Below are 16,699 nucleotides of genomic sequence, written 5' to 3' on the forward strand. Positions count from 1 at the left end.
CAAAACCCGTGTTCAATTTTGTGACAAGGCTAAAGAAACAATTTTTAGGCTGCGGAAAAGAAGTTAGATGGTTGAAGAAAAATATTTATTCTACCCATATTTTTCGTGATAGCGTTTTTAAAACAAAATTACTTTTAAGTCATGAAACTCTTGAAGCAATGTTCTCTCGAGAAATCTCACAAGTCCTGAAGTCCCGCCTGGATCTGAAAAATCGAGATATATCCAAGAAAGTCTTCAAAAACTGTAGACACTGTTCGACCGACAGGACTCATGCAGGCGATCATGGAATTTTCTTCGAGTGCATGAAACCACCAACACAATGTCACAATGGTAGCAGAAACCACAGAGCTAGCTGCATGTTGCATGCCACAGAGCTGCTCTTCATATTTCAACGCTGCAACTCTGCAACTCTGCAACGCTGTGGCCTGTCTGTCGGCATCGTCGTTGTCGTCGTCGTGTTTGGGCTGCCGCTTATCGCGATTTGTAACAAAATGCTGCTGAATAATTTTCGTATTTTTTGTGTAATATTTTTACGTACATATTTTGTGGGTTTTATTTTTTTTTTCGAATGTGTGTTTGCTTGTTTGCGGTTGTGTTTGCTTTGTCTGGATTTCAATGTCTTTTCGGGTCGCTTTGCGTAAATATTTGCCATTTTATTATTTTCTATTGACGTGGGACTAGTCGCAGCCCCAGCCCCAGCCAAAGCCCCGGCCCCAAAAATGTTTAATTAGCCCATTGCGACAGTGGCTGAGCTGAGATCATCTGGCCGGGCCGTGTCTCACGTCTCACGTCTCGTTTGGAAACAAAGCCTAATGAGCTTCCGTTTTGCCGAGGCTGTTTATCATCAGCCGGCCATCAGTTCAATGCGAAAGAAGCGAGTTCCGAGTGGAAAAGAGCCCCACAGAAGATACACACGAAGAAGCTCCTGCTGCAGCTCTAAGCCAAGTCCAAACTTGTCGCCAATAACTGCTTACAAGAGCTGAACCAGTTCTCCAGATCACAATTCTGAAACAGAATCCAATGCTGATTGCCTCTAGTTACTCCATAATCAAGTTATTCGTTATTCGTGCTCATGTCAGCGATATCTCTCTATCTAAATCAAGTGGCAAACATTTGACATTGTCTGACTCGGCATCAGATGCACATTCGGATTCGAATTGGGATTCGGATTCGGACTCCGATTCAGATTCCATTTGCTGCATTTGATGCAGAGCAGAACAGAATTTGCATTTGCATTTAGTGTCTGCCTTGGGTGATGGCTTTATGGCCATTTCTGTGGTGCGGCAAATGATTGCAATTAACCAGCGTTTCAGAAGCTGCAACAGCAGCACCATCACCAGCACTAGCACCAGCACCAGCCGAAGCCTCAAAGGCATCCTACGCACAGTGGGCTTTGAATGAGAAGAGGTGCCTGCCTCTGTCTGCGTCTGCATCTGTGTATCTATCTGTGTCTGTGCCTGTTTGTGGGTCCGAACGGACTACGAGTATAAGTATCTATCTCAAACAAGTTATTCTCAATTACAGCCTAACGGCCTAACGGCCTAACAGTCAGTGCGAGTTTGCCAGCTCGAGTGCAGCTCGAGTACCGAACCGTCCCTCGTCTGGGCCATCGGAGGTCTTCTGTGATCTGTGATCTGTCTTCTGCCTGCTGCCGTTTGTCCCATGGTGCAGTGATTGTTGTTTTAATTAACGAGCTCAGCGCCGCTTGACTTGCCTCAAGAAATCAATTGCTCCTAAGCCCCGTCTACCGGACGGACGGGGCCTGATATGCTTGAGCGTTTCGGTGCGGATTTCATTGGGTATCTGTCTGCGGGGCTCTGCTTGGAAGACATTCGAGACATTGAACATTGTTGCTCCAAATGCTATTTGTTTATTAGCTCCGACTGCGATTGCTTGCTTTTGGATAATTATTTATTAAGGTTTTACATGGCAGTCCCTGTCCCTGTCCCAGAAAAGTGCACATTCAACACACAGAGCGACAGACAGACAGACATACAGACAAACCGACAGAGAGGCAGACAGACAGCTGCAAGGTTGCTCTTGCAATCGAAAGAAACCCATAGCGGAGCCAAAGCCAAAGCCAAAGCCGAAGCAGATACAGATACAGATATTGTACATTAGATGCAGAAGATGATGCAGATACAGATACAAAGCTCGTCTGTGGCAGCTAATGGATTGAGATGTTCAACGATGTTCGTCGCTCGTCCCTGAACTCTTCTGCTGAACTCTTTTCATCCCAGATTGCACTGCCAACTCATTCCGTCTTGAAAACTCTGTAAAAGTACAATACTTATTAAGTCACTCGGAAACTGTTTTTAAAACTGAATTAAAATATCTTCGTACCACCATGTACCAGCTCCACTGCTCAAGGCTCGTGGGGGCTCCTCTTCTGAGCTAAGCTCCCAAAAAATCCGCGCGGATGCAACCGCGAGGAGCTCCGCGACATGGCCGAGGGTGACCGAGCAGCGTAGGGCTCTGAAGAACCACCTGCCATATGAGGATTGATTTATGGGAGATGTCCAAAGTGAAGGAGCAAATTATAAGGCAGATAGAGGAGGATCAGGAGCACGAGCAACAGCAGCAGCAGTCACCAGTTCTTCGATAACATGCTTCAAAAGAGAACTCTCAGGGACAAAGAGTATTTTGGGAACATCGGGTAAGTATTTGAAGTTATGAAGATGCACCTAAACCACCATGGGATTCTTGAAGTTAACGGCCCCTGATCTTCCGCGTATTTTCCTACCACATTAACCCACCAAAGTTTTTCCGTTAGCTTCCCCGTATCCACCGCGGTAGGCACGGCATAATTCCATTCTACATGCTCCCCCTATGGAGCAACTGCAGAAGAAATTCGATGAGGAGCAGTACGCCTGGCAATGTCCAATAACAACAATTTGGTTAATTTGTGTGTATTTTGCAGTGACTCAAGGCTGCCTTCTGTGACCGTCGAAGATAAGAGATAACGAAAATGTGCGTTTGAGCATGTCGCAATGGGGTGACTTTCAATCACAAGATGCACCTGGATCCATAGAGCCCTCTAAGTATCCACTATCCACACTGGATCAACACAATTATCCACTTGGCTCCACACTCTGTTCCAGTCTGTAGTCCTCTGTAGTCCGCAGTCTCCGAACAAAAGTACAGATTCAAAAGCGCTTTCACGCTCCAGCGCCTGTTCAGCCAGCGGGTAAAACGAAAACCATTGGCCATTGTCCGGGTAATTTGTTTGCGCTTTGTTCTCTTACACAATCCTCAATCTGCAATCGATGTCTTTGGACTGCTTGACCGACCAAGTGGATACGGAGCCCGGATACACAAGCCCCATACCCATACAATTAACATTCCGAATTCAATATCATTCTTGAATCTTCTGCAACTATGCCAAACACTGAAGAATAAAGAAGATTACAGCTTAAAATGTTCTAATGTTCAAAGTATATTTCTTGTCAATTTAGGCAATTTCCATTATTTATTTGTCGGCATTCAACATCGTTCGATTAATTTCTCGGTTTTTTTAGGGGTATTCTTCTTCATGTTCTTCTGGCTTCTTTCGGTTGGTTCAGTTTTAGGTCAGGATCGGTTTCGTCGAGAAGGGGTGGGTTGGGGTCCCTATGCGAACCGCATGCACTTGGCCTTCTGGGTGTAGGTGACGGCCCCATACTCCTCCACGATCTGGTCGATGGCGATCTTGTTCAGGTTCTCCAGGTAGAGGCGCGTCTTGCGCGACTGGATGATGTAGCTGATGACGTCGTGCATGTTGTCGAAGTAGAGGAAGCCGGCGGTGCCGCAGCTGAGGTCCAAGTAGCGGAATCGGTTCACGTCGCAGGTGCATCCGTCAAAGAGGAAGTATATGAAGTCGCTGTTGTTGTGGTAGCGGAAGACCACGTAGTTGCCCCAGGGCGCCATCACGAAGACGCGTTCCGCACACCGGAAGCCGGCGCGCAACAGCTTGCAGATGCTGTCGTAGCACCCGTTCTCGGACCCCACCACCGCCATCGTCTCGGGGATGCGCAGGAGGGCAGGGTAGTGGTTGGGCTGGGCCCGCGCCACGTCATGGGGGCCGCTGGTCTCAGGGCATGGATCCAGCGGGGCCATGGCCTTGGGTATCTCGGGACATGGTGGACAGGGCTCCGCCGCGACCGGTGCAACCGCTATGGACTTCTTTCCCTTCTTTCCCTTTTTCCCCTTCTTTCCTTTGCCCTTCTTTCCCATGGCGAAAAGCTAACGAATGCTTCTTTTCTCTTCGAAGACGACGACTTCTTAGCTGTGCCCTCCGAGGAGCTTCCTCTAGATAAAGTCTGCAAAAAGGTCTTCCCTCTTCGTCCGATTACTGGCTATTGAAGTGCAGGGAGCCCCAGGCTTGCATATTGCTAAGGACAGAAAAAAAAGGATAAAGGATATACAACAATTAGAACAATAGTTTTGACAACCCTTGCAATATTGCTCAAACAAATTGAAATTTAAATTTAAATAAATTATGACATGCTTTAGGGACATGAGAATATCCTTAGCAATCCTTGGGCTCCGCCCATCACTACACTGTACGCTCAAAAGACAACTGATGGCACTCACCGGCAACTGAAACTCCGAAACGAACGTGAAAGGTGAAAGGTGAAAGGCACTCGATGGAAAGCACTAGAACTAGATAGCACCACTTGACGACCGCAAGCGCACTGCGATACGATGGTAAAAAAGATTTCGAATACGCGAATGCGAACCGATGTAGCCGAAAGAAAAAATTTTTGTTCGGAAAATATATTTTACTTATAATTTTGACAAGATCTAAATTTTTTGTTTTCCGAAAAATAATTTTTCTCCGAGTTTTTTTGTGTGTCGTGTGTGTCGTCCGGACACGATTCTAGTTATGGAAAAATATTTTGTGGCTTGTCGAACGGACACTGACGCCTCGACAAAATGTCTGGTCTCGGCCAACTTGATCCGGAAATTTGTTCCCAGATTTGTGGGGATTTTGGACAGCTCTGAAAGTCTCAGAATGAAGTGCCATTCCATCGAGTGGGTGTTTTCTCCTTCTATTATGACATTTATTGCCATTCACAGCAGCGTTGCAGTGTTGGGCAGTGCATTCTGCCATCCTATTCCACTCAAAGGCAGTGTTGCAAAGCTGTCAGCTTGCAAATCTTTAACAAGAATTCAATCAGATGGTCTCCCGGGGTGATTGACCATCCAGATGCTGCAGAAAGAGAGGGTGGACATATGTAAATTAGGCAATGCCCAAGGGGGGGGGCCGCAGCTACTCAGATTAATTAAGTTGTGTGCATGCCAAGGAGTCGCCTCTCGAAACGACGATCAAGCGACCCAGCTCTGGCCTCAGGCCCACACATTCTTGGTCAATCGATGGAGACGTGCGATTGCAAAAGGATCCTCAGGTTCGGCCCCAGCTGTGGCTCGGCTGTGGTTTCGGCTAACAAAAGTGAATGGCTGTCAAAGCAATTAAAAGTCTGTGCACTCGACATCCAAAGGGTGCCAAGAGGCAGCGGCAGCGACAGCGACAGGGCAGGGGAAAGGCCAAATAAATCACAAAAATATGGAAATAATTAAGAGTCAGCCGGAGAGGCCAAGAACCTGTTGCCCGAATACCATTCGGAACATGGACCCCGCACCACCGACCACGTACCATGGACAATGAGCAGCGACTTGTTTGCATATTCAATGGATAGATTGAAATTACCACCCGCACAGTGGGGCGAACGGAGCAAAGATGAAACTACAGATATGTATATCCGATAGGATGAATCTCTCTAACAATTTTCACCGTGCATCTCACATCTTCCCCGGCTGGCAACCTTGTTCTCCTTCCTTCCCTTTCTATGTACTTTTGGCTTCACTCTGCCGTGTCCTGTGTCCACTGTGCTTGCCAATTGGCTGCAGTCGCATGCAAATCTATTAGCTCCCCCCAAGATCGCTGACTAAGCCACAAATGACGCTCGACAGTTCGGGCCAGGTTTGTGGTCTGGTCTGTGCCTTGTCTAGACTGTAGTGTGGCTACTTCCATGGCACTTACTGTGGCTGCTGTTGCTACGAGTATAGTATTTGTTGTTTCTGGTATCTGGTGTTTGGTCAATTTTTGTACTTTTTTTTGTATGCCAATTTGCGTCATTAATTTGTTTGGCGCTCTAATCAAACGGTGCCGGCGAATGGCGATGGATGCTGAGATATGCACATTCGAGGGATGTGCAGATACAAACATACAAATATGAATATAAATATAAATGCTAATGCATAAATACGAAGATAAATGCGTGGATATGGATGCAGATACCAAGTGAATAATGTTGAAACCCCGAGATATTCAGAAAATCCATAAAGAAGATCCATGTTCTTTAGTGAATTGATACTATTTTTGGAAATATTATGGAATAACTTAGATGCTTTTCCTTCAAAAGATGATTCCGCATACATATTTGAAAGGAATTTAATCCTCATTCTTCAAGATTCTTAGATATATGTATTTATAAAGCTTTTATATTAGCGACTTAGTTCATTGTCCAGTAGAATGCCCCTAAAAAAAGAGGTTGGGAAATTCCCTTTGTATTGGGGATAAAATACTTTTTTTAAACGTAAACAGAATAATGGCTGGCCTTCATCCGGGAAGGTGTGGACTGGTGGAGCAAAAAGTGGAGAAAAAGGCTAAGACCATGAGCCAAATGAATAACTTATATGGCTTTCTGCTTGCCCTTCGAATGACTTCTAGACTTTTTTCAAAACGAGTCCCAGGCCAAGTAACTTTATCAGACTATGTCATTCGTGACACTGCAAAATTTCTGATACTTTCGGGGCTGTTGGGTCAGATCTTCGTTGCGGAGATGCAGCGCTACCTTTATTCCGACCACATACTGGAGGCCTTCAATGTATTCCACCGACCGATGGTCCTAGAGGAGGTGGTCGCCTACGTGGCCGAGCTAGAGGTCAAGTCGATGGAGGAGGTTCGCCTGGACGTGGACAACACCCTAACGGCGGCCTGGATGCACGGCTTCGTCAAGCAGAAGGATAACTGGTACACTCTGGAATGCGGCTACTGGGACGATGAATCCACAGGAGGCACTGCTGCAGCTCAAAGTAAGCATTAGCGTGTGTCCTGAATCTCCGCCGTCCACCCAGCCGGTGCCTGCATCCAAGCATCCTGCAACGGATAATCCATCTCTGATCAAGCGTCGTGGCCCTTTTTTGGTTGAATAAACAGTTCCCCAAAGCTGGTAAATGTTTGGTTTTTGATATGGTGATGGCTCTGCTTCCTGTATGTGCTGGAATCACTTTTTAGATAACTTTAATCCAAGATTGATTATATGTTGAGGATCTATTGCTATTATAGTTCCGAGTACTTAGCCGTGTCCTTCGAGAAATAAGCTTAAAAGCCACTCCTGACTCTTCTCCTCCGCTCAGATTGCGAAAATAATTGGAAATCAGTAAATACATGGATATTTTCAAACACTCTAATACGGGTATTCGTACTCGTACTCGTATTCGTATTCGTACTTGTTCATATGGGAATGGGAATGGGAATCTCTGCTTAAAGTTTGACATTTGGAAGCCTTATTCGTGAAGTCGTTTAAAGTCGTTTCACTTTACTATCCTCGAGATGTGCGGCATTTGTGGCATGTGGCATGTGGCCATGCAATCGCTGCCACAACTCCCACTTCAGCATCAGCTCCAGCACCATCTCCACCACCAACTCCAGACGGGTTCAGTGGGTCGCTGGTGGGTCTCTCTAGTGGGGCACACTTCTATTGCTTCATCTTCCAGTAGCGGGCCAGTGCTTGCTTGGCTAATGGGGCATCTCAACCTGTCGTAGCGGCTGCCGTGAGTCGGCAGTTTCGATTAGGACACCCAACTATGTACATATACGTACTCTTCTGGACGCGTATTATATAACCAGCAGTTGCATTGTGCGAGCTGGTTCCCAACTCCCATCTCCCATCTGCAGTTGAAGTTGCAGTTGCAGTTGCAGTTGCAGTTGCATCAATGGCGAGATTTCTGCGTAGGAGCCGGCTGTGGCACGAGCATCTTCTACCATTTGCTGGCAATTAGCTTCCAGTTCCAGCGAATAGATGGGTATCCCGATCCCCTATTGAGGCTTAAGCTTTCGCAACTGAAAGATACTCGTACAAGAATTCAAGTTTCGTTGGCTTTGCCAACAGAAAGATACAAGATGCATGATTGAAGTGCTACAAGCACACATCTGGGATAGGTACCACCATAAGCTTTCGGCTTGTCGGAGCTTTCTGCTTGTCAGAGCTTTCACATTGAAGCTCAGCTTGCAGCTTTCGGCTGAATAAGTTTGTGTCGGAGCTTATTGGAGGGGAAATTTCAATATAATTTCCGTGTGATTATGCGCATGAAAAGCGTTCGCGTGTACCCCACGCTCCCCCGCCAGCCCCAGCCTTGTACACCAGTGAGGAGGGGTGGGCAGATGCTGGCTGCTGGTTGTTGGGGGGGGGGGGGGGGGAACTCTCATGGATTTGGCGCGCATTCTTCGAATCAAAACACTCGTTTGTGGGGTTGAGGCACGTATTCCGTATTCCCCCGATAAACGCACCGATACTAGGCCATGGGCTAGTGCATCGAACCGACCAGCGCCTTGCGACGCCAGCGAGTCTGGGCCAAGCCAAAAATAAGACCAAGTCATTGGGTCAGGCCAAGCCCATGAAGGCCAAACAGTGAACAGTGATAAAGAGCGAAAGAGAGTAACCAGGGGGGGCGAAACACTCTGGCGCCAACATTTTTATTGCAACTCTTGAAGTGGTTTGAGTGGTTTGGTGGGGACTGCAGACTGCAGGTAACGGTAACCCACTGCAAAATCAACAAAATGCAAAACGCGTTCCGCACGCAAATCAAACAGTGTCTGTCCCTCCGTCCGTCCGTCCGTCCCAGGTTCGAGCTCGAGCTCTGGGTATGGGTCTGCGTCCGGGTGGGGCTTTGGGTTCTGTTCGGGCGGGCAGTCAAAAGGTTGAAGGTCCTCTCGCCCCAGCCACCCTACTTCGAGAGAGAGAGAGAGAGAGAGAGGGGTAGCCTTCAAGTGGCGCTTCATGAATGGCTTGGCCCGGAGCAGGCTTAATCCCAAATTGTATCTTTAAGTTTGGGTGCTGGGTGCTGTCGGTTTTTACGAGTTTCCTGCTCAATGAAGTTGCACGTGCCCCCATCCCAACCCCCCACCCCTGTTCTTCTCCCTTAATAAATCCTTGAGGTTGTGTAGTTTGGCTTTTCGTTTTCCTTTGTCTGAGAGCTGCTCCCGCAGTCCTTTTATTTAACCGTAGCTCACCCAAAACCGAGCACCAAACCGAAACACAAGCCCTACGCAAGCTAACCCAATCCAAAGCAACCCTTTCCGACCCGACCTGGCCACCTGACCTGTCTTGACCTGACCTGATCTGACCCCCAACCAATCTAAGCAGTTGCTAATGGCAAATATACATGGAAATACTCGTATATTGAAATGCACGGGATGAGGACTGGGTCACGTCTCCGCTGCCTCCTTCTTTGTCGTCGTCCTCGTCCTCGTCGTCGTCTTTGTCTGAGTTCGCTTTACAGCCGTCGGAATCGAGAAAATGGAGAACATGGAAATGGAAATGGGAGACAACCTTCAAGAACCACTTTGAAACACCATTTTTCTCAATTAACAAATACGAGCAAATGGTGCGCAATCAGACATTAAACCACTTGTCGGACCCTAGACCAGACGCCCTCCTCCCTCCCGCTTATCTATCTTTTATCCCTGGTAAAACTCATTTTTATCCCCGAAATGAACGAACTTCTTTGTGCCAATATAGGAGTATCAGCTGCAGATTGTTTTTGTGTGGGTTTTCCATTTATTCCGAGTATGATTTCGGTTCCGTTCGGTTCCAAAGTATTCTCTAAACGATTCCAACTGATTACAGCCATGTTTTACATTCTCCGGCAGCGATTTGTATTCCCCATTCATCCGAAATGTCTCCCCAGAGCTTCGTCTTTGTCGTTGTCTTTGCTTCTTGGCTAATTGCGTAATTTATTTGGCAGGCTCCTGCCATTCTAGGCATTCTTCCATGCCCCCCTTCATTCGAAATGGAGCTAAATTGTCAATACCAAATGCCTTTTTAAATTCCAATTGTGTTTGCAGTCAGGCATCGTTTTGTGGCATCAGCTTGGATTTGTTTGCCCCAACAAAAATGGAAGGGGGCGGGGACGGGGTTCGGGGACGGTTCTAGGGCAGCCACTACTCGGTGGATCTTTTTTGTTGTTGTTGCGAGCGAGTCGCTAAATAAATATGACGCTCGAAAATTGAAACCCGGCCATAGCTTCAGCGCCTAGTCCTGCCTGGTCCTGCCTGTCCTCCTGTCGTGCTGGATCTACATGTAAATGATAAAAGATGCCAAATTGCCAGGACTTTGTGCGGTTGGATGGGCGCTGAATGGGGAGGATGATGATTGGAAATTCACTTCTTTTTCTCTCTCTCTTCCTCTCTGTTTGGTTGGCTCCGTGAAATTGTTGGGTTTTTGGCGTTATTTTAGGCGCATGGAAATGCGCATAAAAAATATGCAAACACAGCCCACAAAAGCACGTAGATACAGCCAGGACACACACACATGGACTACCATCCAAGGCTGAGTAAACATATCAATGCAAAAAAGAAGAGAAAACGGAACCCAAACAAGAGTCAGTTCCATCAGTGTTAAACGGAATCGACTGGCTCGAGAGCCATGGAAATCCCACATCACTTGGCCATCATCATGACTGGTGGCAACACTCGTACTGTGGAGAGCAGAGCCCATTCTCGTCCACATCCCCCTCTCTGGCCAGCCAGTTCTTACAGGTGTTGATGATAAAGCGATTAAGGGGACGCCCAACTGCGTGGCTCAGCGAAACGGGAAACACGACTAGCGCTGGACCAAAGGAGGCGCCCCAGATTCACACACACCACGTGTGTGTATGTGACGGAGTGGAAGCCTATTCGCCCCAAGACAAGGTCAAGCAGTGCTCAGTGCTAAACCGCTTCATCAGCCCCAAAATCATCGGGCATCATTCTACTCAAATCTCCCGCACCAGGAAACTTCCGCTCCACTCCGTATGGGCGTTATGGGGGGTATGGGGTATGGGAAAGCAGCTCCGCTGGGAGATGAATCCCCAGTACAGAATTGCAGCTACCAGTCCCCTGTGACTCAGCTGTACGTTCAGATCGAGAGTATCTGCGGGATACGTTTTCAAGCATCTGGGAATAGTCGTAACACTCTCCGCTGCCAGGGTATCCTCTTGCAAATAGGGAAGGAACCAAAAGGAGACCAGACTTTAGTTTTTGGGGTGGCCGGAGGGCAGAAGGAGGGCGGCCAAAACACGGCAGACGTAGCAGGCAAAACACCCACCGAGTGGCACCCACACACACACACTCATGCAAGTGCTACCTCGAAGGTGTATCTGTGTCGGCGCTGTGAGAGCGCGTGTGAGTGCGTACAAACAAGCCATTTCCGGCTGCTGCCTTCCGAGCAGCAATTGAGGTCTGCACTGAGAGAAAAACCCTACTCCAGCCATCCAAAAGTTCGAGTTTTTCCAAAAAATGTCTCGAGTCAAGCATTCTTGAAGTTCTTTAAGCTTCCTTACTTTTGCCACAGTGCGGCTCTGCAGGGTGGGGATGGGGGATGGGGGATGGCAGCTCTTCTTTGGCATCCTCAGCGAAGTAGCAGAAACTGAAACAGAAACCAAATGCGAAATCGAGGCACAAGTGCGAGAAGTCCGCGTTGAGCCAGAGGCAAACGCAAACGCAAACGCAGAGGCGGAGGACTGGGACACGTCAGATAAGCATCGCCGCGAGCAATGCACAAGTGTCCTGGTGCTGGTGCTGGTCCTGGTCCTGGACCGTCATGTGGGGCACAGTGGTGTGGAAGTGAGCCTGGATAGGGGCCATTTGGCGGTGCCACCAAGGTATGTAGACTCCTTAAGTAAGCTTCTTTTTTTTCATATATTTTGATAGTCGATACATCCTGGTAATTGATTCGTTTTCCGATTATTTTTCGAATATTCAATTGGTACAGTTAGATAAGTGTCTTTCGTGTATTTGACGTATTTATTAACCCACATACGTATGTACATAACTTTGGTATTTTCGGAATCTATCGCTTCCTCCCCAGCAAATTTTCATTTGCCCTCGGACCAATGTGGCCCAGTTTCCAGCTGCCGGGGGATCAAGGCCCCCAGGGGCGCCCAGAGATGTCCCCCATTTGTAGTCTCAATGTTGCACGACATCGACATCGACATCGACATCGACATCAGGCATCTGGGGCATCAATTGCCAATGCCAAGAGGATAACATTGACGGCAGAGTCCCAATGTCGTTAAGCAAGGACTAAATGCTAATGTGTAATTAGGGTGCCGGCCCCCACTTCCCACTCGTCCTGTCCTGTCCTTAATGATATCCTATGCGTGTATCTCGACCCTCTTCCTTTCAGTTTGCGGCATGCTTCCTCTGTGGCTGCCTCTGTTCGTACTCCTATTTCTGGTGCTATTTCTCGTGCTGCTTTCCCAGGGCTTCTCCCGATGCTGGCCAAGTGACTAATGATGAATCAATGGGGTCGGATCAGGATCAGGTGCCCAGAGATTAGAGATTAGAGGTGGGTCAGGGGCATAGCAGGGCCACGGCACGCACAAATCGCTTTGTTGTTGTCGCCAGCATGGGGCGCACTTGACAATTTATGGCACGCTATTAGCATCACGCATACTCCACTCGGCGAATCCCATTCAAGTTTCGCTTGATAGCTGCGCGATAGCTGCCCCTGATTGATGTACGTCATTTGGCCATTTACCCCTAACCCCCATCACCATCCCCATCCCCATCTCCATTCCCATTCCCGTCCACATCGTCAACGTCATCCTCTTGCTATCACTCTCGCTCTAACTCTCACTCTCTGTTGCGTGCATCCCAATGCAATCTAATTGCCAAAAGGAACTTCTTCCCTTCCAGCTGCCAGGGCGCATTAATCATACGCCGCGTGTGTCGCAGGCACTTGATAAATGGTAAGCAGCTTGTGCCAGCTTCAAATGCATCTACAAGAGAGGCCACGGGAAAAAGAGAAACAGAAAGGAGAGACTCCGAAGACCCGCAGCGTACATTCTTCCACAAAACAATTTGGCAAAGTATGCCCCAGGCAACACGCTGCCACAACAACTTTGGCGGCAACAAATGTCGAGAAGATTCCGGCGAGCGCTTTCGCATCCACTGGACCAAGAGAGCTGCACCACCCGAATGCCAGCATCAGCTCAGCTGCCATCAGGGTCCAGCAGGACCCATGAGGAGCCGTCTGCAAGGCAATTCAATGAGTGCTCCGGGCTCAAATGGCAATGAGATTTCGATTCGATTCACTGTTCCACTGCCACGTGCCACGGGCAACGGACCACGAGCCACGAGCCACCTTTCTGCTACAGAAGCCTTTGCCAGCTTTTCATTCATCAAATTAGCCAGCTAATTACAAGCGAGTCAACTGAAGCCACAGCATCCAGCTCCGCCGCCACATCCGCCTTCACATCCGCAACAGGATATGCCACAGACACATGCCACCTATACATCAGCTGTTGAAAGCTGTTGAGCGGTGGACAAAAGGCCCGTAAGCAAAGCCACAACATGCTGGCGGATGTGGACTCTGCAGCGGATTCTGCCTCAACTGAAATGTGTCGAATGCAAATGGCAGTTAATCCCCGCATGCTTCGCTCCCTCTAAGCCACACGTGTCCGACTTTGCATCGGTCTATTAGCGTGAATAGGACCTAAGTGAGGGATTAGATCGATGTTGTGACTCCTACGCCTACACTGTTGCAAGAGTCTTACCGTAGCCTTGCCACTGGTGGCTATGGCAACGACATCAACACCCGTTGATGCGGCTGTTGATGTGGATGCCCTGAGTGGCAGTACCATCTTACCACCTAAGCGATGATGGATGCGATGCTGCCACAGCAACAATCTTGTTTCGGGATGGTGTTGCTGTTGCCCTCCTCCTCCTCCTCCTTCTCCTGCTCCTCCTCCACTCCCTTGCGACGGACGCTGTTTCCTATGGAACTTGTGGCATCTTCCGCATCCGACAGGTGAAGCAGCTGCCTCCTCTTCAGACGAGAGACAGCACTAATCCATGTTCTAATGAAATTATGGCCCCATGCATAGGGGATAACTTTTGATATTTTACATTTAATTTGGCAATAATTAATTGAATTGTTCGGTGGCTAGACCCGGCCTTAGCTGTTGAAAAGTTTCACCCCTTCCACCCCTCAGAAAGTGCACATTAAGCCAGGCTGCTGTCGCTCCAACGTGTCGCTTTGCCTGCCATTTCTGCCATGTGCCGAGTGCCGTGTGCCGTGTGCATGTATGTTGCTTGTGTTGCGTAGGCGTGCGTAGGTGTTTTCCATGTGCATGCCTGTGCCTGGGCGTACCAGAGATTGTGCGTGTGCGTGTGCGTATAGCCTGCGTGCCGCCATTCCGCCATTAAATGCCGCGACTGTGATTTCAAAGCTCCAAGAGCTTTGCCCATCTGCGTGCCTCGAGCTGTTGCTTTCCCTTCCCCGCTCCCCTACCCTCCTTACACTCTCTTCTGGTCGGTGGTTTTGGGCTATCGCCATGGGTATATGCTCACGCTAGCTGCCTCCGCATCCTGCATCCTGGCCATAGTCCTGGCTCTGACTCTGGCTCTGGCCGTGGCTCGGATTCCGTCCGCACAACTTTTTCCAACTTTTCTTTATGGTAATTCGGTTTGCTTTTGTTCGGTTTTTATGGCCAGGACTTAGCCCACGTGAATGTCGACGGGATGCAGGATGGATGTGGGGCGAAGCGTACTCAGGACTTAGGGCGATCCGTTTATATAGAGTTATAGAGAGGTGTACGTTCAGGGATAGGGATACAGGGATACTGCATCCTCGCCACGGGGCTCGCCCTAAGCTCGAACAAATGCCAGTTTTTTCCGGTGCCAGTGAAGTGTTCTTTAAATACAACTCAAGCAGCGTTCACTGTGATATTAGTCGTACCTTGGGTTTGGCCAAGACATCCGGAGGCGGCTAGGAGAGCTTGATGATATTCCTAGAGTAGAGACCATGGATCTGGCATTATGTGATCCCGTGATCGACAAAAAGTCCACAAGTAATCCAATAACGCAGCGTCTTAAGTCTTCATCAGACAGTCTTGAGGTTTCCCGCACCATCTTTCAAGCAATAATAATAATAATATCTAATATTATACAATGATTAGATAATAATAATGGAAACATTATTGGCTAGAAATATTCCACGGCAGAAATATGAGTCGCCTGAGGCCGCTCTTCCTCCCGTTAGCGACTCTTCCAAAAAGGTACTTGAAATAGGGTGCCTGCATTCGCAACACCTCCAAGGGGCGTCGGTGGTGTAATGGTCAGCATAGTTGCCTTCCAAGCAGTTGATCCGGGTTCGATTCCCGGCCGACGCACATTTCATTTTTTTCTTCCTTTTCTTATTTTTTCGAACCCTGGTACGCTGTTTCCTGGAGTAAATCTTCTATGGTGGTTATTTTATGTGCTTTTTTTAAGGGAATATTGTATAATATACTTTTTGTATATGCCGGAGATCTGTTAGAGCAAATTGTATTGGTAGATTTAAAGGTATAGAAGGGTATAGAAACTTCGGTGAGGATCTCTGGTGGATCGCTCTAAGCGTCATCCTAGGATAACCTTCAGCCAGACCAGTCCCAAGTGGCGGCCTGCGCAGCCCCAGACAGAGGGAACTCCAGCTCCAATGACCCCAAATCGCCATCGAATCCCCCCGAGGGCTGGCTGCATCAACTTTCACTTACTCAGCGAATGCGGCTTTGCTCCAGTTTTGTAGCAGATGGGGTCAGGTCAGTGGCAGGCAAGTGGCAAGAAAACATTTGGATAAATTGATTGGTGGCCTTCCCGACCGAACGACCTCCCGACCGACCGACCGAACGACCGACCGCCTTTCTGGCTGCAGAAATGAGAGCACATTCTGCGGCGCCTCCGAGGTGGCGCTGAGAGTTGGCCTGGACTTGGTCTGGGACTGGGACTGGGACTGGGGCTTGTCCGTGATGCAGATGAAGTTCATTGCCTGCAAACGATGATTGCACAATATTTCAATAAGCAGAAGAGGATGGTTGCCTGGTTGGGGGGTGGCTGGGTATTGTTTTACATCCAATGACGTTGGCTGGTTATTAGCCGTCGGTTTGGCATTGTTGCCAGCAGAAAAATTGATAAGCAAGCTCATGATTGAAAACCAACAAAGCGCACGGCTCAGTACATTTACGAATGCACCCAGGGGGATGCTGATTCAGTGGCAGGAGGCCACAGTAAAAACGAAAACAATGACGCTGCCGTCTGAATGTTGCACAAAACAGCACACACACACACACAGAGTAGGGGGAAGTGAGGTCGAAGTGCACCTAATCTGAGCCCCATTTCCCTCCTCCGCCCGCATTGACAGATCCCCATCGATGGAACATTCGCAGACAAATCTCGGGCGGCATTCATCAGAGTTCATGCCAATCGGCATTGGCGCTTTTGGTGGACTCGATCCTTGAGTCGATTCCGGTTTTAATCTGTGGCAAAATCCTTTCATCGGTGGAGTCCTAACGAGGCAATAGGATTTTGTGATTGCAGCAAGATAATGCATTCGTAATTTGGAGGAACGGAAACTGCTTGAAAGAATGTTTTGGATAACATGTTTAAGGATATACGAAAAGCTCGGACACATAT

At 48.4% G+C, this 16,699-nt stretch overlaps 2 protein-coding genes and 1 non-coding gene across 3 annotated transcripts; 2 read left to right on the top strand and 1 right to left on the bottom strand.

Annotated features, from left to right (window-relative positions):
* Positions 1 to 3,412: 3,412 nt before the first annotated feature.
* On the bottom strand, positions 3,413 to 4,811 carry LOC6598336. Its single transcript, XM_002023427.2, has 2 exons — positions 4,573 to 4,811; positions 3,413 to 4,370 (listed from the first exon to the last, which is right to left on the bottom strand). The coding sequence occupies exon 2, from the start codon at positions 4,210 to 4,212 to the stop codon at positions 3,610 to 3,612; it is 603 nt and encodes a 200-aa protein (XP_002023463.1). The 5' UTR covers positions 4,213 to 4,370; positions 4,573 to 4,811; the 3' UTR covers positions 3,413 to 3,609.
* Positions 4,812 to 6,778: 1,967 nt separating this feature from the next.
* Positions 6,779 to 7,219, top strand: LOC6598334. The gene has a single exon (XM_026990518.1). The coding sequence runs from the start codon at positions 6,825 to 6,827 to the stop codon at positions 7,086 to 7,088; it is 264 nt and encodes an 87-aa protein (XP_026846319.1). The 5' UTR covers positions 6,779 to 6,824; the 3' UTR covers positions 7,089 to 7,219.
* An 8,129-nt stretch (positions 7,220 to 15,348) lies between these two features.
* Positions 15,349 to 15,420, top strand: Trnag-ucc. Its single transcript has one exon. It is a non-coding gene; the product is annotated as a tRNA-Gly (tRNA).
* The last annotated feature ends 1,279 nt before the right edge of the window (positions 15,421 to 16,699 follow it).

This window comes from Drosophila persimilis, unplaced genomic scaffold (genome assembly GCF_003286085.1).
Source record: "Drosophila persimilis strain 14011-0111.01,24,50 unplaced genomic scaffold, DperRS2 tig00000579-arrow-pilon, whole genome shotgun sequence".
Classification (NCBI taxonomy): Eukaryota; Metazoa; Arthropoda; class Insecta; order Diptera; family Drosophilidae; genus Drosophila; species Drosophila persimilis.

What these genes read in the sequence shown, in the direction of transcription:
- LOC6598334 (XM_026990518.1), top strand. Translation starts at nt 6,825, where the DNA reads ATGCAGCGCTACCTTTATTCCGACCACATACTGGAGGCCTTCAATGTA.
- LOC6598336 (XM_002023427.2), bottom strand. Translation starts at nt 4,212, where the DNA reads ATGGGAAAGAAGGGCAAAGGAAAGAAGGGGAAAAAGGGAAAGAAGGGA.